This window comes from Chenopodium quinoa, unplaced genomic scaffold, assembly GCF_001683475.1.
Source record: "Chenopodium quinoa cultivar QQ74 unplaced genomic scaffold, ASM168347v1, whole genome shotgun sequence".
In the NCBI taxonomy this organism is placed as follows: Eukaryota; Viridiplantae; Streptophyta; class Magnoliopsida; order Caryophyllales; family Amaranthaceae; genus Chenopodium; species Chenopodium quinoa.
In genome coordinates, this window is record NW_018742577.1 from 2,505,615 (window position 1) to 2,531,894 (window position 26,280).

Genomic DNA, 26,280 nt, shown 5'->3' on the forward strand with positions numbered 1-26,280 from the left:
ATTAATTAACCATAGTTAATCATTAAAGGTTAATTATATTACAATTATTAAAATAAAGCTAGATTAGAGAAAGATTATAACTTCAATGCTATTTCAGAGATTTTAGAAAAACTTTGCTATCATCGAAAATGCACAATTTATATGGTTATCAACTTATCATTGAGAATTTAATTTTATCATATAATTATATAATATGTTTGATGTAAAAAATAATAAAATAAAATAAAATAAAAAAACTATATATTGCACAGGCGTCACCTAATTTTGAATAAGTTAAAGATCAATCGAATAAAACATTAAAGTATGGTTAGAAAAACAAAATTATTTCTGTTATCATAAAAAAGTTTCCTCCATGCAAGAAGAGATAAACCTTTTACATTTTAGACATAATTATACAGTTTTACATTGAATTGGACAAAATTTCATGACAATGAAGAGGACTTAAAAAAAACAAACAAAACCTATAATTCATTGTCTTATTCCAAGTCTTCAGCCCTTAACCCCATCTAATACAGCTATACATATCCATCTGCAAACTGCATTTGTAAAAGTATGAGATATCTACTATCAAGGTAGGAAAAGATGAAAAGAAAAAAAAAAGACTGATTTAATGACATGAATGATGCAGCAGATTATAAGATTCCAGCAACCCAGTTGACATGATGCTCAAGAAATACACCAAATTGGCCACTACGATGGTGGCTGCCATGTTCCAGCCTTGAAAGAAGGGCCTGAGCCTGTTGGCTCCGTAGTCCTGAAAATTTCAGTATATCATTATAATGAATAAGTAACTGATTAGCACCCTGCACCCATATAAACTCTCCTTTATACTCTCGTTAGAAGGCAATCCCAGTTTAGACTGTCGTTAGACAAACATAGCCACTAAACAAGTAATCAACAAACAATAAAATGAGTTTAGAATACCGTGGTTCCAATGTTTCCTGAGGTGATTCTGTTTTTTCTTTCTCAGATTCGCTGCAAAACATAAAAAGAGCTCAATAAGGTCATGGTGTTTAACTGTTTGGATGCACCAAAGCAGCGAGTTTAAATTACATGTAGGATCTCATAGACACCAGTAGACCCCACAGCCAGAGTAAAGCTACTCGTTGACAAAATAAAAGCATATCTAACAACTTGAACTTTTAATAATAGTACTATACATTTTAAAAGCATAAACTTTACTGCTGCGAGTTGCATTACCAACACAAAAGTTCAAGTACCAAATCACACAAACACACAGACGCGCACACAACTTACAAAGCTCATTTCCATGATTCCATATAGAAGAGAATTGAAAAGAAAGAAGAAAGATTGCGAGACGAAACAAATAAGAGTCTGAGAATGGGAAAACAACACAACATAAGACCATAAGTATTACTAGTAACTAAATACTAAGAAGCAATTTCAAAAAATACAATGTAAAGAAGAGACTGTGAATGCAAAAGGAACAAGCTTTGCCATAATTGGGTGACTATAACACTTAGAATCATTCTTCGTGAACTTTTGTAATAAATACATATATGCAACAAAACTTTGTTTAGCCATTTATTTTACTAAAAGCAGCAGAAGATCAGAATTTTCATTTCAGCTAAACTTTAAGCATTAACATCAGTCATATCATAAATTCACAATCGCAAAACAATGAGAAGGGAGTAGCTTGGAAAATTACATTTCCACTTTCCCCTTAATTTAAAAACTTCCTCTTTTTTTATGAGTGCAAAATGTAGGGGTTGTACACTTTTTTAGACAGTAGATATAAAGAGCGATAAATTGGTGGTCCTATGTGATAAGGGGAAATAGGGAAAAAAAACATTGCCAAAATTAGTGATGTTGCACTTACTATGCAACTTCCATAAAAAAGGAAATGTTGCAATTATTTTTTTAAAAAAATGGAGAAAGTATGCAAGAACTAATTTCAAAATTGCAAAATAATTTAATAACTCACCTCAAATTGCCAGATGCTTCCTGAGGTTCAGATCCTGTAAGAAGATGTGCAAAGAAAATGATCTATTAAGAAATATCAGATGCAGCACTCAAGGGATGGATGGAGCTAACAAAGGAAGAAGGCTTGGATTTCAAGATAAATTATGTTACTAATGATACATGAAAACTATAAGAAGAATGAGAGTTGACACTATGCATTTCACCACAAACTCCTTATCTTAATTTAATGACCTTTATCTGAACTTGTCTTAACTGTAAATTAAACTTATTAGCCTAGATCATAACTTGTTGGCCCTTATTTGAAATTATGTTTTTATAAACCTGGAAAGAACAATGTCTGAAATGGTATGCTGCATTCAATGCAGTTCAGGTCAAACCTATGTTCCTATCTATATTTTATATGCTCCTAGTATTGAATATTTTCAAAAAGATGCATTCTGAGCAGTCTTGAAGCAGAAACCGGCAGAACTTAGAGGCAACATAAGACACTTATGCGTTGATCATATATGATCAATATGAATTGATGGCCATGCAGATAAAAGACCAGTGACCCAAGAGTAGAAGTACAATAATTACTGCAGACAAGGTAATCCTGGATTTTCATATTTTACAATGATCAACGTAACACTACATCCTTTTTTTTTTTTTTTTTTCTTTTCTGTTCGACTCATGGTAGATACGTAGCTTAAGGAAAAATGAAAAAGTTGAGTGGTGTAAGAAAAAACAAGAGAGAGTGTAAAAAGATGGGTGGATGTAAAATAAAGTAGGAGAGAATGTAGAAAGGTGGGAGGGTATAAGAAAAAATAAGAGTATCAAAAGGTATCAATATTGTTAGGAAAGAGAATGAGATGATAAAGAGGGTGTGCCAAAATAAGAATAGAGTTTGTGAGTAGAACAAAAAAAAATAAAATAAGAACACCATAAACTGAAAGTGAGTAGAGAGAAGGAAAAAAAAGAGGTAGTATTTGTAATAGCATCTTTTGTCATTATATGCACTGAACAAGGTTCCTCGGGAAGAGAAAATCTAGTCTCGGTGAGAGTTTGCTGTATTTTTGTTCAAAAGAAGGGATTCATATTTGTGGTTAGAAGAAATATGCCACTTCTTATCAACTTTTAGAAGATATAAGGCTGCTTTCTTCATAATCAGCCAAAGTAGTGTGGTTCACCAGGGTGACAGAATTTTTATTTATTAAAGAACCCACATAATACCTTCTGAACTCTGTAATTGCCGCAGGTAACTCTGTAAATCTGGACCTCCAACATTGCCTGCATAAAATAAAATATAACAGTTACATCCCACCATTATGAAATTGACAACATGGTGTTTCCATGCTTCTGCTACCTACCAGCTATCTTGGCATGGAGGGTACTGCCCTGAACAGCTCTTCTTTCTTCTTCTTCTTTCTTTAAACCTTTATGAAGAAATAGATATATGAAATCCTTTGCGGAAAAATCAGAACAATACATGTATATTGCAATAGTCTAACAGGACACAATCTCGATCTTAAACAAACAGGAGAAAAAATAATTGTAGGCAAGAATACTATCTACTACGTAGTAGAAGATTTCGAAGAAGGCATGAAATCAGCCTAATCATTAAGATGAACCTATTAACATGTTTTTAGGCATCATAAATAATCTAATAAGCAACCTTTACAGTTTACCATCACAAACCCTATTTTTTAAAGTACATCAGCAACATGTTTGCATAATTGCATGGCTATCAGACTCAAATCCACCATATTACAAAGAATAACATAAGATTTCATCTAAAAATTTCCAAAATTATGCAATTTTACAGGAGATAAGGAAACCATCCATGATGGTTTGCCATCATATAAAAATGTGCAGTTAAAGTAGTTGATATTATATTATTATCAACCACAGAAAATTCTATTGGAGATGACGTAAAAAATTAGGATAGTAGATGAATCTGTTCTAACATGGAAAAGGCTATCAACATTAGCTTCAGGCCAGTAGCCTGGTATTAATTTTGTGGACAGAGATTAATTAAGAAAACAAAAGAGACAACAACCTTCTCATAGAAAATCAAGAATACACTCACTAAAATTCCAAGTGTATGTCAGAAAGAAGAGAGAGCTTCAAACAAAGGGGAAGGAGGGTAAAAAAAATGATCTTTATGATGAAATAGGTGATAAAGAGAAAATCTTTAGGCAACTTAATGGCCAAAACTCTTCCATGATGATCAAGCAACCAAAAATACGAGAAGCAAAACCTGAAGCGAAAGAAAAAGATAAAAGGAAAAAAAGAACACTTTGACTAGAGCTACCTTCTTTAGAGGAGCTACGAATGGAAAAAGAAGCAAGCCAGAGTGCCAGACAAAATATTTAGTAATCAACAAAATAGTTGCCCCACGGCCTTTTAGAAACTCTTGCTGAGGGTAGGGCAGGTCAGATATACAACTTAATTCTTGCAATAACAGAGAAGCCGTAGGATCTTAATCCTAAACAGAACCCTAAGATTATTCTAACAAGAAGTATTAGGTTCAATCTCTACTTTTCTAGGGCAGAATTGAGGATTGGAGGTTCATTTGCACATTAAAAATTAGCTGTCTTACAAATTATGTAAATTCAACCAAATATTCCAAGGAGATTCCAGTGTTCATTTGCCCAGAAAAATGAAAATGATGAATGCTTATTGAAGATGAAACCAATAAAGTGTAGAAAATTAAGAGAGCAAAGCATATTTTTACAAAAGATGGAACATTTTTTTTTTTTTTCGCAAAATTTAGTAAGTTAAGAACGTACTACATGGTGAGAAACATACTACCTGATGACATTTTCAGTTACGAATATCTAACAACAGCAGCAATAGTGCAACTATCACGACAGACCAGGTCAAGATGTATACAGCCATTGCAAACAGACAAGGTTAACCCAATTGTAATTGATCTACATTAGTTTCATGCTTACTTTATAGCTTTCAACACCTTAATAGCTTAGCTTCTACCATAAATCCTTGAACAAAATTTAGCAAGAGGGAAGACATGAGAAAAGTATGACTTTTGCTCTGGTACTATCTGCTATATAATGCTGGAACTTTAATACTTATAAGGGAATTAAAAGCTTGATTTATTTTGTACAAAGAATCAAGTACTCAGCGGAGTAGCGGAGAAAGTAGGAACAATATGCAAAAGCAAAATGTTGGAGTAAGCAAAAATAACTTACGCATCACGTTTTGTCTAACAAATTCACGCTTGGCCTCAAGTTCAGCCATCTCCTGCAGAGTATCCAGCAAGGTATCAAAACAACCATCAAGAAATCACCAAAGGGGACAAAATAAAATAAGCATTTAAGAGATCGGAGAAATAGGGTTGACGCAAAATCAATTGTAAAAAAGGTTGATCGACAATAGTACATTCTTGGTCAAAGTTAAGGTTCTTCAAAAGCAATAAATGAAGCTCCAACTCTAATGTATCCCACTACAACAAGGCAATTAGAATTGCACATGCCCTGTTCCTGGAGTACAGTGCTCCCGCCAGCATGTGCATCAAACCTGTGAGCAGCCATGCACATGCACACATGACAGGGCCACAGGGGTAGTGTGTGTTGCGCATTCACCACATTTGATGCCATACCACCAAAGCACTTAGTTTGGAGCCACATGGTAGTGTTCAACCACTAAGCCATCAGATATAGATATCATGCACTATTTGAAACTCTCTTGCCTAATCAAGATAGAGTCAACAGTCTTAACCCCCTTGCTGTATGTAATGTAGAAATATAATAACATAACACCAAGAGTCTCTTGTGTATCAAGGAGGGTCATAAGCAAAGACATCCATGGGATCAAGTAAAACCAAGTGTCACTCACTCACTCACTCTCATGCTATGCTTGGCACCAATAATAAAAGACATGTAATATATTAAACCCACCACAATCACATTAATCATGGTCCGCGTAGATGAATAAAGATGGTCTAATTCCAAATAGGAAAAATTTCACGCTTCCTAATGTTTTGTTAGCATGGCTAGAGAAATCTCCAATATATTGTATTACAAAATTACAATCAATTAGAAGTCCAAGAGACCAGGACCGTAGAGAGGTGATAGTCATGAAACACATGAACTATGTGATAATATCTCATGCAATATATCCTTCTTTCACAAAACCCTCACTATTGTAAATTAGTAGTACTAATTGCCATCAAAGTAAACTATATACGTCCTGTGTCAAAAGGAAGATCATACAAAGAAATTATAATACATTAAAAATCTGAGATAGCTGTCCTCGAAAAAAAAATGAATAACAAATAGTATTGCTCTAGGGATCATTAGACCTGAAGGATACTTTCTTTAAAATGGAGTAAAATGACGGTACCATTTGATGATATATTGGTATAAATGACATTATTGTGTGGCTTTGGGGGTCTGAAACCAAAATATAAAAATGTTGAAGAGAATTTAAGTGATAAAGGTTACGTGCTTTAAGAACAGACAGCCACAGAGCAATCATTTTTCAATAACATAGAATAATATAAAGAACGCAAACTAAATTCAAATTATACACTGCTGTGTCATCAAAAGATCCCTACCCTGCTTCAAGGATTTTAAGAAGTTTTGTCAGATAATGAAATTAAGACCCATAAGAAAAAGGTGGAGGCAGATGCTCTACTATACCTCTGGAGTTGGAGATTTTTTGCGTTGTCCGTTAAGCCAACATATCCATTCAACTGCAGTAATCATGTTCGATGGCACTCAGTTTGGGTAATCGATGCATGATCCAAGAAAGAAAGAGATTACAGGGTAGACAAACAACAACAACAACAACAACAACAGCAGCAACAACAACAAAGCCTTAGTCTCAAAATGATTTGGGGTCGGCTAACATGAATTATCATAAGGAACCGTCCAAAAAGGAAAAAGAGCATAGCAACAAATTACAAATTCGATAAAATTAGTCCCACGATATGAAATAGTGAGATCTGACCAATACCTGGAAAGCTTCATCTTCATACTAGTACAAATAAAACTTAAGATTGCTTGTTGTTCAGTATACTGGAATTTACCTGGAATTGACGTAGGATCTTCTTCTCCCTTAAATATCACCCATCTCTTTTCTTTCACTATTTATTAACAAAAAGATATTAGTGTACATAATGAGGTAAGGAAAGAATTATAACTTCCAATTACATATAAAATTTGAACTGTAATGCAAGCAACATCATCTAAGCCTATGACAATTAGTCAAATTAGACACTTCAATATATATTCAATTCCTTGTGACATTGAAGTATTGACCAATTAATTAGAGTGAAATTAAAATGAAAGCAGTGACATGAGTTATAGACTTATATTAGTTAATGAGACACAGATATGAGCAACAAATTATGGAGTATTACTTGGCTTCTTAACTTTTTATGTCAGCTATGGTGTCACCTATGCTACTTGAACCATTTGACAAGGCTTAAGTCAAGTTCCTGCTCAATTTTTCCATAGGTCTTATACTCTTATATAAGGATCTCTAAACCATAAGTTACTGTAACGAATCAGAGCAAGCAACCTGTGCTTTATATAAACAACAGCCAACAGAGGAAAGGACAGGGTCTGAGACCTCTGAGCATTATCTCAACCAAGGTGGTGAGACACAACCACACCAAGCAACAGCAACTTAAAGCTGCAGCCACTAGTTGGCACATTGGGATAATGACAAAGGGTAGTAAAGTTAGTAATTAAAGCTGTACTATTTAGCTAAGTAGTATAAAAAGGTAGAGAGGGGTAGAAGGAAGATAGGCAGCAATTTGTATTGAAGGGAAACCTTAGAGAGTCATGGCCTAAAACCATTTTGAGAGTGATAGCCTAAAGCTATTAACCTTCCTTTAACCTTTCGGCCATTTTCAATCAAAATTCAAGCTTTAAGCGTTATTTACTTCCATTACTATATCAGAATTATAAACCCAGAAAATCAGTCCATTACAGTTACAGCATCCAAAACTGATTTTCCATAGGTCAGTCAAGTAAAGTTAAAAGTCTTTTTTCTAGTTTCCAAATCTAATCTTCCAACGATATCTTTACGATACAACTTTTAGTCTTTGCTAGTGCTAGATTGTTGTTTTTGGTTCTACATATGCTACTAAAGATCAAGTTGTCTCTTGAGTGTGAGTTATAGCATTCAAAGCCAATTTGCGGGCAGCATTTTGAGTCTGATATTATTTATGGCCGAAATAACAATAATGGACACCTGATGACCCAGAGTAGCCACATTGGAGAGGAAGATCCTTAGTGTCTATCTTTTTCGACTACCCCTAGCATTCCTAATCCCTAGTAATATTTCATTTACATGGTAATTATTTTGTCAAGCCTTGATACTGTCTTTTAGCAGTAAATTCCATTATAAAAGGAATATAATAGTTGTAAGCTTGCAAAGGAGGGGGACCAGAAAGGCACCAGAAATCAAGTAAATATTAAAGCAACTTTGATTTCGCATGAATACAGGAAAATGAACCAACCAAAAAGGCCCAAAATAAACACCCTATGAGCATGAGCAAAGAGAGACTAAATGCACCACATGATTTAATATGAAAACCAAAGAAGACTACCAATCGCGTAAAATCTAGTAATTCCTCTCCTGCCAAAGCATCCACATACAAGCAAATGAAGCAGCCTGCCACAAAATTTTATCCCCTTTATGCCTCCAATACTATACACTGGAAGTGTAGACTCTAGATGACCCCTTAATAATAAATAGATCATCCCAGTGAAGTTGTGAAAACCCACAGGTCTGAAGAGTCTCTAACATTACTGCCCCAGCCAAAATAGATGGTTTTCAGGCATCCTTGCTAGGCCGCTAGCAATACACAAAGAGCACAATTGAGGATTTGAGAAGATAATGATGTGGACTAATTGAACCTCACATATATCAATATAAGCCAGTATCATAGGTGGTCAAGATTCAAGACAAATGATGTGGACCTTGTGTGGCCCTACTTCCCTAGAAGTCCATTACCAAGTGATTACCTTCTATTTCTCAAGACTTCTCATTGGTATCCCCACAATTGGTTTATCGGACACGAAAAGCAGCTCATGCCGGCATCAATGAATTTCAGTTCTAGTGTCTATTGTTTGTGGCAATTGTGCAATCTCAACAGGCTTCTTTTATTCTAATAGTAACCAGTGTTAGAATTAGATTTTAATAAAAGCACAGGTTCTCAAAGGCTATGGTTAACAGTTTGAATTATCATTTCAAATCACAGGGTACAATTGGAGACAGTTTCAAGTGGTAATTACTAACTTATCACATCATTAAGTTTCTTTTCCCCCAAAAAAATCTATGATCCTTAAATTGATCTCCATAGTCAATACCTGATCCTTTTCTTGAGCCTCAAGTTAATTTTTTGCTGTTGACTGACTGTAGAAGTCTCGAAAGATGTAGAAACCAACTACAAAGTGTTACTACTTTGCTTGCTTTAAATCTTTGGTGTAGCAACTAGGTACACTAATAGGGAAAGTAGTTAAAGCCACAAGGCCCCAGCCCAAAAATAAGCGGTTTTTCTCAATGACCACATGTGGAATCAAAATACTCATCAGTAATCAAAGTTGATGCTTTTTTATTTTTTTGAAAGAAAAGTTGATGCATTTTGGTATGCCATAACTAATAACAACTAATCTCTGCAGGATACTCCAACAATTCGCCTGAGGCTGAAACCTACAATTGTTCAATGGAATGCTAGCCTTACCTACTTCTCCAGATAGTACAAAAGGAAACCATCAATTCAAATTTTAACTGATTGTTCTGCAATTAGGAGGGAAATCTCAAAATTTTAAGCAGCTCTCTAGTAAGCACACTAATCCCAAACATTAGGAGCTCAAAAAAGCTACATGCACATCCTCTTTTAAAAGATCATCCCCCCTCCCGTTCTTTTCTATCGAGTACACCCCATTTCTTCGCCGTGTTATTGTACAATAAAGCATTATAGAGGCTTCCATCTCATCACTATCAATTTCAAGCATCAAAAGCTACATGCTCATTCTCTAAATTCTCCTAAAATGTTCTTACAATGTCCAAAACAATCCAACATCATGCATACTCTATGCTTTCAAACACGATTTCGAATTCTACGTAAACCCAATTTTCATTGATTAATTCCTCCAGAACTCATTAATAATTTTCAATCATAAAACTACCAACAACAAATTCTCTCCCCGATACTAATCATTTCATATAAAACTATCAGATAAAAGACACCCCAGTAGTCATATATACAAAACAAGCAATTTGGTCATCAAAATATCCCAAAAAAATACAACTTTTAGCAGATAAACAATCAACCTACTCTTTAAATTAAGCAAAATAGAGAGAAATTAAAATGGTAAAAAGGGGAATGAAAGAAAGAAAAAAGACCCACTTACTGACTCCATCAACGGATTCATTTCGAGTGAAATAACGATTCCCAGCTTTGTCCATGCCCACCATTGTCCGCTTGCTGAATAACCCTGCTATCTTTCCTAGAAATTTCGACATCTTTCTTTCTGTGGTTTTTCTTTCAGATTCAACAATGGAATTCTTTTGCAAATGTATGATGGGAGTATGATTTAATTGGAAATTCTTACTCAAACTGTTTTGATTTCGGTAGCTCTTTCTCTACATCACCTCTCTGAAATTCTGAAAGAACCCAAAAAATTACTACGTGTTCAAAACCATTGAATCTTCAGTTGATGGTTCGGGTCAGTCAGCTTTGGGTTTGGGTTTCAAATTTGGATTTGATTTTGGGTCAAATTTAGATAGATCAAAATATTAGAGGTGATCATTGGACAGGCCGGAGCTAAAAAATTTTGCCCATTTCTCGGGCCGGAATTTTTGTGCTCAAAATGGTCGGGCCGTGCGGGCTTTTTGGGTCATTTTCGGGTCAGGCCTAAAAATCAACTAAAAACGCATTCCCAAACCCGCCTAAAAAAAACGAGCAGGTTAGGCCCAACCTGATTTCAGGCCGAAAAATTCTGCCCAAAATCGGGCCGGGCCGGGCCATACTTGATCAGGTCTACAAAATATACAAATTAAAGAATTTTTTTTTTGGGATCACTTTAAGAATCACGAACTTCTATAAAATACTTGGAGATGAAAGTAGGGATGTTAGTGGGCGCGTTAAGAATGAGACTTGGGCGGGATGGGTCTCGATTTAGCGGGTGATGGGGGTAAGGATGGGGATAAAAACCATACCAGTCATGGGTGATGGGGTAGGGGTGAATTTTAGGTTGTACCTGCCCCATTGCCACCACGTCCCATCTAGGGCTGGCAAACGGATCAAGTCGGGTTGGGTTCGTGTTCGGGTCACCTAATTTTGGGTCAGGAACCCCCCAAACCGACCTGATCCATTTAACTTTTTCGGGTTGAAAAACCCTAACCTGAACCTGATATTTTCGAGTTCGGTCAACCCGAAATTGACCTAATATGACCTAACCTTTTTTTTTTTAAATCAGGTTTTTTTAACCTGAAATTGAAACGATTTTCTTATTTATGCTTTTATATATTAAAAAAAATTGTTACCAATAAAAACATTATAAAATTTATACAAATTACAAACTACATTTCAACTTGAATATATGAGTAAATTACAAATAAGAAAAAATGTCCAAGTTAATAAATGATATTAGGGAGTGTATTGTCGGTGGTTTTGATTCGACGATGGTGGAAGGTTTGTTAGTAGGAGAAAATGTAAGAGTTTTGTTTGAAGTCTGTGATGCTAATATTCACCCAAAGTCATCCAAAAGGCAAGCTATCATATTACAGCAACAATTAAAGAGGTTGTTTGTACATGTGAATTAAGCTACCATCCAAGACTGATGGAACCTGTAGTTATCTGCTTGAAATCCAAGTCCATGAAAAATATCTAGAAATAATTTTTGAGCTCGTTAGTCAAACTCCTTGCGCACCTTCTTGTTCGAACTTCAACTGGTTTTTCAAAAGATTTAGCAGATGCAACTTCAAGTCAGGCTCTTCCACTATGCTGGTTTGATCATTTGCAAGTAATAAATGATATTAGGGACTGCAAATGAACATTACATTAAACACACTAACACTATTATTTTAAAAGTTTTCACCTACCCTCTTTAAACTTACATATACAGTACAGCACATTAAATACCGCTCTAATGATGAAAAATTACACATTTCATACTTCCCGTTAATTTTCATGAATTTGGGAGGGCAACTAGTGTGTATAAAAATTCACCATTATCCTTAATGGTAAAACATTTCACAGTTTATATCATACTGTATAATCATTTATATTAGCTTCCTCCTTCAAAATTAATTCTTGATATATTATTTAATTCTGATTCGTATTTTGTTAGCTTCTTTTTTAATTTCCCACAAGTGAAAATTGTACTTTACCTTAAAGAAAAAAAAAATAGAATTTCTCTCTATCTATTGTTAATATAAAAAAAATTCACAAAATTTGAGTTAATTTTTGAAAATGGCTTTATTGACTTTTGGTACCCATCTAAAATTTTATTTTATTTTGGTTTCTATCAAAGTTACAAAATAGGGTAAATTTATAAGGGGGGCATGTTTGTAAAGTCGTATTAAAATACGGGTGTGGTTTAGCGATTCACTTAATGAATATCTTTTTTGAGATTTATATTTTCATATTTTTTTGATTTGTTATACTCGTAGTAATGATTTAATAAATTTCTCTTCTTCTATATTTTTTTCCTTTATTTTTTTTACCATTAATTTATAAAATAATTTTATTCATGATTTTTAATCTAGCATTAAAATTTTAGATATATCAAAGCTAATTCGTTACTTTTACCTAGGTGGCGATATAATTTTTTTAATTCAAAAATAAAATATAAATCTCTTTTATCATTGGTCGAAATAATTAGATTACTTATGTGACGCTCCGAATGCTCTTGAAAAACGCCTACTTTATATATATATATATATATATATATATATATATATGTATATATATATATGTATATATATATATGTATACATATATATGTATATATATGTATATATATATGTATATATATATATATGTATATATATGTATGTATATATATGTATGTATATATATGTATGTATGTATGTATGTATATGTATGTATGTATGTATATATATGTATATGTATATGTATATGTATATATATAATATTTATATATATGTATGTATATATATGTATATGTATATGTATATATATATATATATATATAATATTTATATATATATGTATGTATTATTTTCATAACGAAATATATTTTTGTTTCTCACTAAATTATATTTGTTTTGTAAGTCATAAAGAAAATGCATTTAATTTTTTTTTTAATGATTTATGTCAACAAATTTATTTATTTGATTTTAAGTTAATTTAAATATTTTGAACCCACTTATAAAATATGCTAGATTCGCGAAATCCAAATGCTTGAACAATATGTAGGGAAAGTTATTGATCTCCTAGCCAAGTGGCAAGGGACAACGGTTGATAGTGTGGTTTCTTTTCCTTCAAACTCAGTCAAACTCCATGTCCACCTCCCTCTTCGAACTTCAATCTGTTTTTCCAAAGTTGTAACAGACGCAACTTCTTGTCAGTGTCTTTTACAGGTTCAATCACTTGCAAGTGATGAAGGGGGATCCACTAGACCCTTCATCACTAGCAGGAAAAGCTGTTGCTAAAATCCGCAAAGAGAAGGGTTTAAAAGCTTTGGGTTGATACTGCTTTTTCGTACAAATTTTGTTGGAGAAATTTGGTAATGTTTGAACTCTTGTATTTTCAATTTTATGGTATAAATGTTACTGCATAAGAGATAAACTGATGTAATGCTATATTTTGCTACATTTTTAGAGAGACTATTCAATAAAGCTCTTGAGGTATATGTCTTTTTTTTCAGCTGCTTCATTTTTTTTCAGATCTGAACCCTGTTTGACATAACTGCTAGAAAGTACAGCTTGTTTCATGTGTGATTTTGTTCAACCATTCTTGTGGAGGCAATTCATCATAATCCTCGTCATCTTCATCACTCCCTACAACATCACGTACGAGATAATAATCACTGCAATCACGATTACGATCAAGAAATGAAGAACAACTTCCATTATTCTTTTCTATTATTGGACTTTTGCCATAGATTTTAGACCAATAAGGAATGTTGCAGGGGCTGAACTCTGCACCAATTCCAACTTTTTACTATTATCAATGTGTTGATGTTAATGAGATCCTGAAATCATTCTTGCTGCACTTGGAAGGCGTCTTGAGAACGAGTGTGGAGTTCTTGGACAGCCGTTGGATTCACCGATCTTGAATCTGGTTTCGCTCTCCTCCTTGACCACTGCCTACACATCTTTTTCTTTGAACTCTTCACTTCTGTATTGCCTCAAATATCTGTTCTCCATATTTTGGAAATACACTTACACCAAAGGAAAACCGCTTAATACGTTGTTTTGCTTACAAGAACTAATGTCTTCTGCCTTTAAAGCTTCAGGAATTTGACAGAAGAAAAGGCATTGCTTGGTTTGGATCCGTTAATCTTTAACAATGCAACATTGGCGCAAGGGAGTAAATGTCCATCAATGACCTACCATGTCATCTACGCTCTTGTTCAAATCCAATGAGCTTTCCAATTTTGTGGAGGGATTGAAACGTTTAGTTAAATTGGATCCTATAGTCAAATACTCTGTTGAGGAAACGAAGAGCATATTTTACACGCTATTGGGGATCTCCATTTGAGACAAGTATGATGGAGCTTGAAAATTTCTTTGGTTGGTCAATGAAAATCTCTAATCCCATTGTTTCACTATGTGAAACAATCAATTAGCCTATCAGTGAAGGAGTGGTAACCTGGACCAAGAACAATCTGATTAGTTTTCATATATTGCAGATACAATGGAAGGGGATTAATTATGTGCAATTGATGGAGGTTTGATTGGACCGAAAGACAATTCAAAGTCTCGTAGAAAGGTTTTAGTGGAAAATTTTCATTGGAACGCAGATCTTGCCAAAATAATTTGGTGCATTAGGCCAAATTCAAAATGCTAAAATATCCTCCTTGATTCTTGCAAGGGCATACTCCACTTAAATGATATTAAGGAGGGTGTTGTCGGTGGTTTTGATTTTCGGCAATGACGGAAGATGTGTAAGTAGGGGAAAATATAAGAGTTGTGAAGAAAATCAGAGTATAAGTTTGTTGTTTGTTCAACAAGAATATTTCAGAATATTGAATGGAGGCAGAAGAATGTTTTTTGAGGCTCACAACCCTAAAAAGATATGCTTCTCATTGATATACACACACCTTGATTACTACCAAACAAAACTACAGCTCATTGTTCCTGTCAAGGCCAAAAACAAACAAAAAAAACAATCCGAAATCTGCACTAAGTATAGCTATACAAATACTATACATATATACAAATTTCTACACCCCCCTTTCAAGTTGGACTTGGGACAATGTAGCAAGTCCCAACTTGGAAGATATGAACCAATGTTGATGTGTAGGGAGAGATTTGGTGAGTGACTGAAGAGAAGATTTAACATGACAAGTTGTAATTGAACCATTTTCAATGTTATCTTGAATATAATAGCAGTCCAATTTGAGATGCTTTGTTCTTTCATGGAGTGATGGATTATGTGCAATATACTCTGCTTATTTATTATAACAAAATAAGGTGACAGGAAGAGGAAAATCCTGTCCCAAATCTTCAAATAAACCAGCGATCCATGATATTTCACTTGTGGTTTGTGACATGCTTCGAAACTCTGCTTCACAAGATGATTTTGAGACCACCTTTTGCTTCTTTGTTTTCCGGGAAACCAAAGCACCTCCCAAGAATACACAAAAACCTGTCAAAGATCGTCCACTGAAAGCACAACTCCCCTAGTCTTCATCACTATATGCTGACAGTAAATGATCAGTATTACTAAGATAGAACAATCCTAGATCAACTGTTCCTTTGATGCATTTCACAACATGTAGAGCAGCTTGCATATGTGGTTTTCTAGGACAATTCAAGTATTGACTCAGTTGCTGAACTGAGAAAGACAAATCAGGCCTATATAAATTCAAATATAGCAATCTTCCCACCAATCTTCTATAACTTTCTGGATCTTCAAGTAATTCTCCTGTTTCTGTTGGTAACTTCACTCCCTTTGGAAAGGGGAATGTACATGGCGTGCATTCATCCATTCCACTATCTCTCACAATATCTAGAGCATATTTTCTTCAATTGATCATTGTACCCTTGTCACTTCTAGCTATCTCAATTCCCAAGAAATATCTCAAGAATCCCAAATCCTTAATTGTAAAGGCACTATCCAACTTCCTTTTCATAGAAGCAATTGTTTCTTCATCATCTCCAGTGATGATTAAATCATAAACATACACCAATATGATACAAGTCTTATCATTCACAGTCCTTACAAACAGAGAGTAATCTCTTCTACACTGTTTGAAACCATTTTCTACCAAAAATGACTTGAGCTCAATATTCCATTGCCTCGAAGCTTGCTTTAAACCATACAAAATTTTCCTCAACTTGCAAACTTTATCCCTTGTTCCATTCTTGTATCCTTCTGGAATTTTCAAGTATAATTCTTCATCTGAGTTTCCATGCAAAAATGCATTATTTACATCCAACTGATGTAAATTCCAATTTCTTGCAGTTGCCAAAGCAATGATGATTCTTACACTTGCAAATTTAGCCACTGGTGAAAAAGTAGCCTTATAATCCTTTCCTTTCACTTGTCTATCCCCTCTTGCTACCAACCTTGCCTTCAATCTCACGATCTTCCCATTTGGATCCAAATTTACAACATAAACCCACTTGCTGTCAATAGCTTTTTTCTTCTGGTAAATCAACTCATTCCCATGTTCCATTGCTATCTATTGCCTGTAACTATTTCTGCACTGCCTTCACCCATCTTGGATCCTTTGAAGCTTCACTGTATGTAGTTGGTTGATCTATCTTCATCACATTGTTAAAAGATACAATGTAATCTGGTGTATAATACTCCTGATTATTAAGAGTAACTGTGCTAAATTCACATCCCTTTAATCAGTCTCTTGATTAATATCCTTCAACTGCTGCAGCCTCTTGTCACATTCAAAGCCTATATACTTTGACGGTGGTCTTCTGTTCCTCATGGATCTTCTCAATGCCTCTTGCTGCATGTTATGTTCTTGATCATTCTCATCATTCTGCTCTTGATGAGTTATTTCTTCACTTTTGTCTTCACTTAGTGTCTGAACATCTTGTTCTAATACTTCTTGCATAACTTCATTCACATCTTCCACTTGGATTTCTTCCTCTCTTAGTGGAATTTCCTGCAAAATATCATCAGACATCTCATCTGATGTCTCAAAATTCAAAGTAATAATTCTAGGATTTTCAGCATAATCCTTGTCATTTTGCTTATAAGGAAAAATATTGTCGTTAAATATTACATCTCGAGATACAAATATTTGCTTTGATTCCAAATCAAATACTTTGTATCCCTTTTGGTCACTAGGATATCCAATCAGCACACATCTAGTTCCTTTAGAAGCAAACTTATCCCCTTTTCTATATCTGTTACCAGCATAGCATAAACATCCTATAACTTTCAAATGCTCATACTTTGCTTTTATTTTCATCAATCTTTCAAAAGGTACTTCCCAACTCAATACTGCACTAGGCAACAAATTGATGTTGTGAGTTGCTGCAAGCACACATTCACCCCACATATTCTTGGGTAGACCAGCATGTACTCATTGCCCTTGTTGTCTCTATGAGTGCCTATGCTTCCATTCAACCCTTTCATTCTGATGCGGATTCCCTGCCACACTTCTTTGGTGTAAAATACCCTTTTCTTTCATTATTGCAGAACATTCTGACTGAAATGTTTCAGTCCCATTGTCACTTCTGATCACTTTAATAGAGGTATTAAAATGATTTTGTACATCTGCAATGAACATTTGTACCACCTGTTTAACCTGTTCCTTATTTGACATCAAATAGGTCCAGGTCACTCTTGAATGATCATCCAAGATAGTGAGAAAATAACTTGCTCCTGTCAAATTTTTAGTTCGATATGGCCCCATAAATCCATATGAACCAAACAAAAATAGAATCTGCAATTGAAGAACTTGGATTAAAAGTTAATTTGTGATGTTTTGCCAAACATGTATCACAAAAAAATTCCGAAACTCCATTACAGTTACAAATACTCAAATGTCTCATCTTAGATAAGGAAGTATGTCCTAATCTGGCATGTAATAAGTCTAAGTTTTCTCTAGGCTTACTACTCAAAACTTTTTTCTTACAAGCCATTACACTGACTTTATTCTGCTCCTCCCGTGCTCCATTTTTTCCAATTGCCTTACACTTCTTGTCCAGCTTCAGCTTGTTAAGTCCTCCACTCTTCTCTCCATATCCAACTACTTCTCTACTAGAAGGGTCCTGAAATAGACACCCATAGTCAGTGAATATCACTTTCAATTTTGTTTGCTCCATTAATTTACTCACTGACAGTAGATTATGCTTAAACTCAAGTATATGCAGCACATTTTGAAGTATTATTTGTTCACTTAACTTCACAGTTCCCATTTCTTTCACATTTCTAATTGTTCCATCCGGCATTCCAACACTAACATGTTTCCTTAGTGTTCTTATGTCACAAAACAATTTATTATCACTGGCCATGTGGTCAGATGCCCCTGAATCTATCAACCAACTGCTTCTATCTACATTCTCATAAAATGCACAAGCATTTGAGGTAGAAACAATACTTGCAAAATTGCTCGTGCTCACTACATTACCTGAACTGCTTACTTGACCTTGCTGCTTTTGACTCATAGCCTTCATCACCTACTGCACCACAACATTCACCATCTCAGAGTCTGGCTTCTCACCTTTACTTGATTGTCCTTGTTTAGATGATTCTAGCGGATCATCTTCAACAAATTGTGTCGTACCAGACACATTTGCAGCATACTTCACTCCTTTTCCTTTGGGATTATTCTTAAACCAATCTAAATACCCGTAAATCTTGAAGCATCCATCTATTGTATGTCCCTTTATCTTGCAATTTTCACACCACTTCTTTTCTTTTTCTTCCTTAGTTTCTCTTCTCTGAAAATTACCACTCGGATAATTATTCCTCTGATAGTTACTATTCTGTCTATTCATATGCATCGGTCTAGCAGCAAGTAAAGCATTCGCTTCTAGGCCTATCTCATCCATTCCTGATATTTCTTTCTATTTTTCGACCTGTAAGACCATCTGATGTGCCCTATTAACACTCGGCAATGGATCCATACCTATAATGTTCTCCTTCTGGTTGTCATACCCTACATTCAAGTCCATCAGGAAATCCATGACCTTATTCTTCTCTTCTCTCTCCATCAACTTCTTCATAACCCCACATGTGCATTTATTGAAAATTCCACATGTACACTCAGGAATTCCCTCCAGACTACTGAGTTGATCTTATCCAGCCTTCAGCTTCCCAAAGTATTCTAAGACACTCAAATTGTTCTATTTCAATCCATTCAGTTCTTTCCTAAGCATATTGATTTGGGGTGCATTTGACTGCCCAAATCTCTCTGCTAGTTTAGTCCAAAACTCTCTAGCTGAGTTTACTATCAACATTTGTTCAGCTATTTGAGGTGTTACACTAGCAGATAACCAACATCTAATCATACAATCATTTCTTATCCACCTACTATAATCATCAGAAGAAACATTCGGTTTAGTTATCTTACCCTCAATGAATCCCAGCTTGTTCTTTGCCCCCGGAGCCATCCTAACACTTCTGCTCCAGTTGACATATATAGTTCTTTCCATTGAAGATAATCGTTCCCAATGGTGTGTTCAAGTTGTCCGAGCTTCCCAAATAATAAGGATCAACATAAGGAACAACTTGTTTTCCTTCCATTACGAAAGTAAAATTTCTGGTTCAAAGATTAAAACTTTGAAAGATCAAAGATTGAATCTTTGATGTTCAGTTCAGTGTTTGGTTAAAGATTCGAGCTTTCTATTTCAGAAAGATTCATATTTGTTTAATCTCACAACCTGGTGAGCTCTGATACCATGAAGAAAATCAGAGTATAAGTTTGTTGTTTGTTCAACAAGAATATTTCAGAATATTGAATGGAGGCAGAAGAATGTTTTTCGGGGCTCAAAACCCAAAAAAGATCTGCTTCTCATTGATATATACACGCCTTGATCACTACCAAACAAAACTACAGCACATTACTGAGGCCATAAACAGACAAAAAAAACAATCCTAAACCTGCACTAAGTATAGCTATACAAATACTATACATATATACATATTTCTACAGTTGTGTTTGAAGTCTATGATACTCATATTTACCTAAAATCATCCAAAAGGAAAGTTATTCATATTGCAGCAACAACTAACATACTTTTCATACATGTTTGAAATAAGCTCCCAACCAAGACTAATGGAGCCTGTTTACTTGCTTGAAATCCAGATCCATGAAAAATATCTATGAATAATGTTTGAGCTCTTAGCCAATAGGCAAGGGAAAGTGCTTGACAATATGACTTCTTTTGCTTCAAACTCGTTAGTCAAACTCCATACGCACCTCGCTGTTTAAACTTCAATCGGTTTTTCAAAAGATTTAGCAGATGCAACTTCAGGTCAGACTCTTTCACAATGCTGGTTTGATCACTTTCAAGTGATGAAGGGGATTAATAACACTTAATTCATCCCAATTTACTAGAGTATTTCATATGTTATACCAAATTTGAGAAACTGTGAAAGTGTTTCAAACTTTCAATAACTAAACTAGAATAAATGTTAAAAATAACCAAAAAAAAAAAAAAAAAAAAAAAGAAGAAAAAAAAGTGTGAAGTTAAAATTGGGATGGAAGTAGTTTAGTACTATTGTACATTTTTGGATTCTATTTGAATCAAAATTAGAATCTGGATTGGATTCGTAATTGTGAGGCCTAGTCAACTCTTTTATCAATATCTCCGTTTATGACAAGCCTTTTACACTTTGTTGTTTGATTTAAAGACCAAAGTTTGGGGGCTAAGTAGTACTTGGAGGCTGATTATTCGTAGCATGGTAGAAACGTTAAGTAGAACACTTTCAAGTTGAGGCTCTGAAGTCTGAGTTGAGTTGGGCTACAAGTTGTGCTTTGTGTGTTCGAGTCGAGTCAAAGATTTTCAATATCAAGTTGAATTAGGCTAACAAGTCTAGAATTTTTTTTTATCTATTGTCATTCAACTCACCCTTGTAAATTGCAATGAACTCATTCAATTATCAATTATAATGTTAAAGGACCAACTCAACCTAAAAATTTAAGCTGATGGTTGAGGCCTACGAGTATGTTTTATACTCTATCATGCCCCTTCACATGAGAGCCCTTTGAAAAAGTGGATGCGTCTCCCGCATACCCTGCGCGAAATATTTCACTTTAAAAGGAGGGGTCGATGAAATTCGAACCCATGACCTTTGAGTCACGCTGGTTCTGATACCATGTTAAAAATTATGCTAAACTTGCAGTATAAAAGGCAAATTAAAGTGACAACTTGTGTCTTTAATGCAGAGAAAGAAAACGAGAATCAAGATTCTAAAATCTTGAAAAAGTTAATTTAATAATGGAATATTTAGAAAACAAATAAATTTGTGGAAGCTAGATTGAAAAACCTAAAGTTGTGATACCATGTTAAAGGACCAACTCAACCTAAAGCTTAAGCTGATGGTTGAGGCTCAGGAATATGTTTAATACTCTATCATATAAAAACATATATATTCCCAATCTTTCACGTATTGATTGACATAAACAGCTCATTCCATCAAAATATCAAATGGAGGTGTAGCCCCTAAAACATAGTAGACCAAAGCAAAGTTACATAGTGAATCGGAATTCAACACAAGGAAAAAAAAAAATTGCTAGCAGACCCTAGCATCATTAAGTTTTTCTAAAATCCATTTCTGTTACAGTATGTGAAAGTTTTTTGGACAATACTGTATAGTATGCGCAACTAATAAGTAATGTGCATGTTACTTCCACAAAACGTTCTCAATAAATCCTACATACCAATACCATGGTTCATTACACGAAACAAATCCTATTGTAAAATACATTATTATATTAAGTGATGCAACACTAACACTTTTTCATGAGCATAATCAAAATTCTGAATCATACAAAATTTGCAGTTTGATTTATAGATTTGAACTAGAAAGAAATGTATCAAAATCTACCCAACTATACAAAAACATTGCCGAAGATACAAATTACTACTACCTGATGCATACATAAGACGTGCATAAATTGACACAAATCAAAGAAACCCAGTTTTTGACAAAATAGCATTCCTCACCCTGCTGAGATCCCTCCCTTTGAGTGTTCTCCCAACACCTTCACAAACAGAAAATGAAGAAATCTGACTCCTAGCAAGCTTCTTAGCCAACCATTCATGCGGAGGCAATTCGCCATCACCATCATTATCATTCTCATAACCCTCATAGTCCTCGTCATCCCCACCACTCCCTGCAGCATCACGTACGAGATAATAATCATTGGATTCACGATTACGAGCAAGAAATGAAGAACTGCTTCCATTATTCTTCTCTATTGGACTTTTGCCATAGATTTTAGACCAGTCAGGAACGTTGACAGGGGCTGAACTCTGCACCAATTCCAACTTTTTACTATTATCAATGTGTTGATGTTTCTGAGATCCTGGAATCATTCTTGCTGCACTTGGAAGGCGTCTTGAGAACGAGTGTGGAGTTCTTGGACAGCCGTTGGATTCACCAATCTTGAAGCCGGTTTCGCTCTCCTCCTTGATCACTGCCCACACATCTTCTTCCTGGAACTCTTCACTTCTGTATTGCCTCAAATATCTGTTTTCCATTATTTTGGTTATATACTTACACTAAAGGATTACCTCTCAATACTTCGTTTTGCTTACAAGAGTTAATGTATTCTGCCTTTAATACTTCAGGAATTTGACAGAAGAAAAGGCATTAATTATTGCAGCACTTTTGGGATTTGCCAGCTATAACCCAGAAGCCAATAGTGCAAAAGAAGCATTAAACAAATTTTACAACAATGGTAGCAAGGACAGAATCTGCAGGATCAGAAAATATAAAAATAATTAACAAACCAAAGAGATTCCAAAAAGTCAATCAATAATTTACATCAAATTATAAATTCAGTAAATTTGCAATTTTTTTTATAAAAAACGAATTCAGGCATTAAACTTCTGCTATAAGATCTAAGAAAGACCTGTATCTGATCTGATCTTCTGAGTAAACTGCTGTTCAAAATTTACCTCATGGCTAACTGAGAAAATTACAAAGCAGCAGTCAAAAAGTGTTTTCTGAGTGATCCCATACAAGACATTCACAAGACATACAAATATATATAAGAGTATAAAATATAAGAAGACAAACTCTTCTTATTTAATGATAATTTTAAACAATTAGACTTTCTCTATAATATACTTAACTAATTAAGATTAGTGTACCTTTTTCGTTAAAACAGGTCAGAATTAGTAGTGCTATGTTTTTATAGTTGTTGGAGGCCTAATATATAATTTTACTGTCATTACTATTAGGCTGGCAATTGAATAAAATAATGAGAAAATTATCTTTGGTCCCAACCACACATATTTTCCCAGTTGTTTCCTATAAGTCATTTCCTACTATACCAGATTATTTTCTTTTTTAGAAAATAAGTATCCTGTAAACTTTGAATCTGCATCATGGCTTGCTTGTTTAACAGTAATTAGTCTAAATACTCACTCTTATTCATAATTTTCATGTATATACACTATTCGTGTGCTTACTTAGACCACATTTTTCGGAAACATATAAACCACAAATATTATCATATTATGAAAATATTGCTGTATTATTCTTAACATATATTATCAAAATATCAATTCTTTGAAATTTTTGCTAGTAAATAATTATATAAATTCATAAATTCATGAAAAAGTTGTTTGTAGACAAATGTGCCCAAGACAAATAAGGTATTATGGGACAAAGAGAATATGTTTTAGTATGTGAATATGCTTAGGTGATTGGTTGGTTACTTGTGGAGAAAGGTGAGATTAAAAAATATTGCAAAAAGACATGTGATTTTATCCTTTACATGACTAAACTGGGTAAGAAGCCGCCTTTAGTTGTATGTATTCACACAAGAAATAAAGTTCAATGCATGGAGATCAGTACTGTAATAAGATAATTACAACTAGTCAAGTAAAGGAAGAAAACATAGCGGCTGAACCAATCAAATTTCCTCAAGCTTGTATTTACTTTCCATCTAACATATTTACAGTATTTCTTTAATTTTAAAAAACAAAATAACAAGGAAATCAATCAAATAAAATGCTAAGGAATCCACCAGATCTTCCTACAGTATGAATGACTAGTTTCAATTTTAATTTATGAATATCCCATGATTACTATGTCCATAAAAGGGCGGCTCAAAACTCAAAAGTTTCTGGGATTTGTTTGCTGACTAGGACCTTTGCTGGACCCATGATCCAAAGCCAAGACAAAAATAGTGTAACAACACATGAATACAAATTTTATTTTCAAGCAATCATTTAATTAATTTTGTGCCTAGTAATATATAGGGAACTTTAGCTACAACAACAATAATGTCAGAGCCTTAATCCCAAAATTCCAAGATGTTAATATTACACCGTCACCTACATAAACCAATAATTTATATCCTACGATCAGACCCTATAGACATATACTCCATGGAAACACTATAAGGTACTTGAGCGGATGCCTATAATTGAATAATTCTATAATAATATTCCACATTGCATAACTTAGGATACCCAAAATACTTTTTTCCTGTCTATGGGATCATGATATGAAACCATGTTTTTTCATCTCCGTAAGAGAGATAACAAAGTCTTATTATACTATTTACGATTGTAGAATCACATGATTCATATTTCAAACTCGTACTTCCAAAATTGTCAACTTCAGCAAAATGTTTAGACACAAAAAGTCTACCCAACAAGAAACAAGTCTAATTAATATACTAAAACTCCTTAAACAAAGACTTGTACCTTGAAATGATGTTTGATGCAATGCTTCCAAGTCCCAAGCCCTTCCAAGCTGTCAAAATTTCCATATGACTGTCCAATTTCTACCACCTACAACATTTATATAAGAGCCCACCACCATTAGAAGAATATAATTTGAACGGACCAGATTAATTGAACCTATTTCTGTTAGAAAATTTTGGCCTTGTTACAAGAAATGCATGTACACTACTATCCCTCAGTGCAATAAAAGAGAAACAGAACAAAACTCAAGTTGATATATAGAGACAAAGTTGTAATTGAAATAGAAGAGAATGGGAATTTCTCCTCTAGGATTTGACACTTGAAAGAGCACCTTAGAATACTTGCATACCGTACATCAATATAGCTATAACATATAGGCTAAGATGAAGCGATGATGTACATTCACCAAATGCAGTTTAACTTCTAATCATGCCTTGCTTGATACTTCCAACAGTTAAAGTAGTCACAAAGTCTGATTATTAGAAAGAACAGAACTTGCAGATATCTTCGTTAGTGCGACTCTTACAAAGCCGAATTTTTATTTTACTACCATCTTCTGTCAAGAACTTGCATCACATGTAATATGCAGCCTTTAATTTCAGTTTTAAGCAGTCTCAGCAGGACTGCCCTGTTTAGTGTTTATTTAAGTTTGTGAACTCAGATAAAGGAGTTCTAGTGTGCATCTTATATATAATTTAAGAGTCGTTTTAACGAGAAGCCTCCAAAACCCCAATGCTAAACTCTCATTCACTCCTGCCTAATAACTCTAATCCCTCCAAAAATAACTACTACTTTCTAATTTTAAATTTCAAACAAAAAAAGAAAAAAAACACACAAATGCTTGGATAAAAACTAATTAATATATATAATAAAATAAAATAAAAAACAAAATAACAAAGGCCTTATACTTCGTGTTTGGGTCCAATTTAGTCCAATTGGGCCTAGATATTAAATGATCCAATTAAAAGCCCAAGGTCAAGGTTCAACTCTCCAATTGTGCTAAAGTCAAAGGTCAGCCCACAAAGCAAGCCAATTGGGCTAAGGCCCAACCTCTCCATGTATGATGAGGTATAAAAGCCATCAATATTGATACATTCATATGTTCATTCATATGTTCATTCATATATCTGATATATTCCATAAAAGCCTCAAGCAACAAACTCTCTTGCATAGTGTCCTCTTCTTACACATTGTACTGACTTTAGCATCGGAGGGGCCTTCCTCGGCAACACCCCCGAGGCTAGTTTACGTGTGTTTACTGTGCAGGAAACCTTCGGCCCAACATAACTTGGACCGAATCCAGCCTTCTCCGTTTCAGCGGAC

The 26,280-nt window shown here is 34.4% G+C and overlaps 3 protein-coding genes across 7 annotated transcripts; all 3 read right to left on the reverse strand.

Moving 5' to 3' along the window:
- Positions 1-353: 353 nt before the first annotated feature.
- LOC110720949 lies at positions 354-10,607 on the reverse strand. Of its 2 annotated transcripts, none has more exons than XM_021900049.1 (9): positions 10,314-10,607; positions 6,974-7,030; positions 6,585-6,637; positions 5,133-5,184; positions 3,291-3,356; positions 3,154-3,210; positions 1,946-1,979; positions 925-975; positions 354-754 (listed from the first exon to the last, which is right to left on the reverse strand). In XM_021900049.1, exons 1-9 carry the CDS (start codon positions 10,423-10,425, stop codon positions 691-693), a joined length of 546 nt encoding a protein of 181 aa, XP_021755741.1. In that variant the 5' UTR covers positions 10,426-10,607; the 3' UTR covers positions 354-690. The 2 variants fall into 2 exon arrangements, with proteins under 2 accessions (XP_021755741.1, XP_021755742.1); XM_021900050.1 differs by having other exon boundaries at positions 10,310-10,436.
- Positions 10,608-15,776: 5,169 nt separating this feature from the next.
- Positions 15,777-16,085, reverse strand: LOC110720714 (uncharacterized mitochondrial protein AtMg00810-like). The gene has a single exon (XM_021899762.1). The coding sequence runs from the start codon at positions 16,083-16,085 to the stop codon at positions 15,777-15,779; it is 309 nt and encodes a 102-aa protein (XP_021755454.1).
- Positions 16,086-21,890: 5,805 nt separating this feature from the next.
- On the reverse strand, positions 21,891-25,053 carry LOC110720950. Of its 4 annotated transcripts, none has more exons than XM_021900053.1 (3): positions 24,958-25,053; positions 23,151-23,207; positions 21,891-22,992 (listed from the first exon to the last, which is right to left on the reverse strand). In XM_021900053.1, the coding sequence occupies exon 3, from the start codon at positions 22,774-22,776 to the stop codon at positions 22,201-22,203; it is 576 nt and encodes a 191-aa protein (XP_021755745.1). In that variant the 5' UTR covers positions 22,777-22,992; positions 23,151-23,207; positions 24,958-25,053; the 3' UTR covers positions 21,891-22,200. The 4 variants fall into 4 exon arrangements, with proteins under 4 accessions (XP_021755745.1, XP_021755744.1, XP_021755746.1 ...); XM_021900052.1 differs by lacking the exon at positions 24,958-25,053 and adding an exon at positions 23,392-23,487; XM_021900054.1 differs by lacking the exon at positions 24,958-25,053 and having other exon boundaries at positions 23,197-23,365.
- Between the last annotated feature and the right edge of the window lie 1,227 nt (positions 25,054-26,280).

What these genes read in the sequence shown, in the direction of transcription:
- LOC110720949 (XM_021900049.1), bottom strand. Translation starts at nt 10,425, where the DNA reads ATGTCGAAATTTCTAGGAAAGATAGCAGGGTTATTCAGCAAGCGGACA. An exon ending in TGAATCCGTTGATGGAGTCA is followed by an intron (nt 7,031 to 10,313) that starts GTAAGTGGGTCT and finishes GTTAATAAATAG; the next exon opens with TGAAAGAAAAGAGATGGGTG. An exon ending in GAAGCATCTGGCAATTTGAG is followed by an intron (nt 976 to 1,945) that starts GTGAGTTATTAA and finishes TATGTTTTGCAG; the next exon opens with CGAATCTGAGAAAGAAAAAA.
- LOC110720714 (XM_021899762.1), bottom strand. Translation starts at nt 16,085, where the DNA reads ATGGATGAATGCACGCCATGTACATTCCCCTTTCCAAAGGGAGTGAAG.
- LOC110720950 (XM_021900053.1), bottom strand. Translation starts at nt 22,776, where the DNA reads ATGGAAAACAGATATTTGAGGCAATACAGAAGTGAAGAGTTCCAGGAA.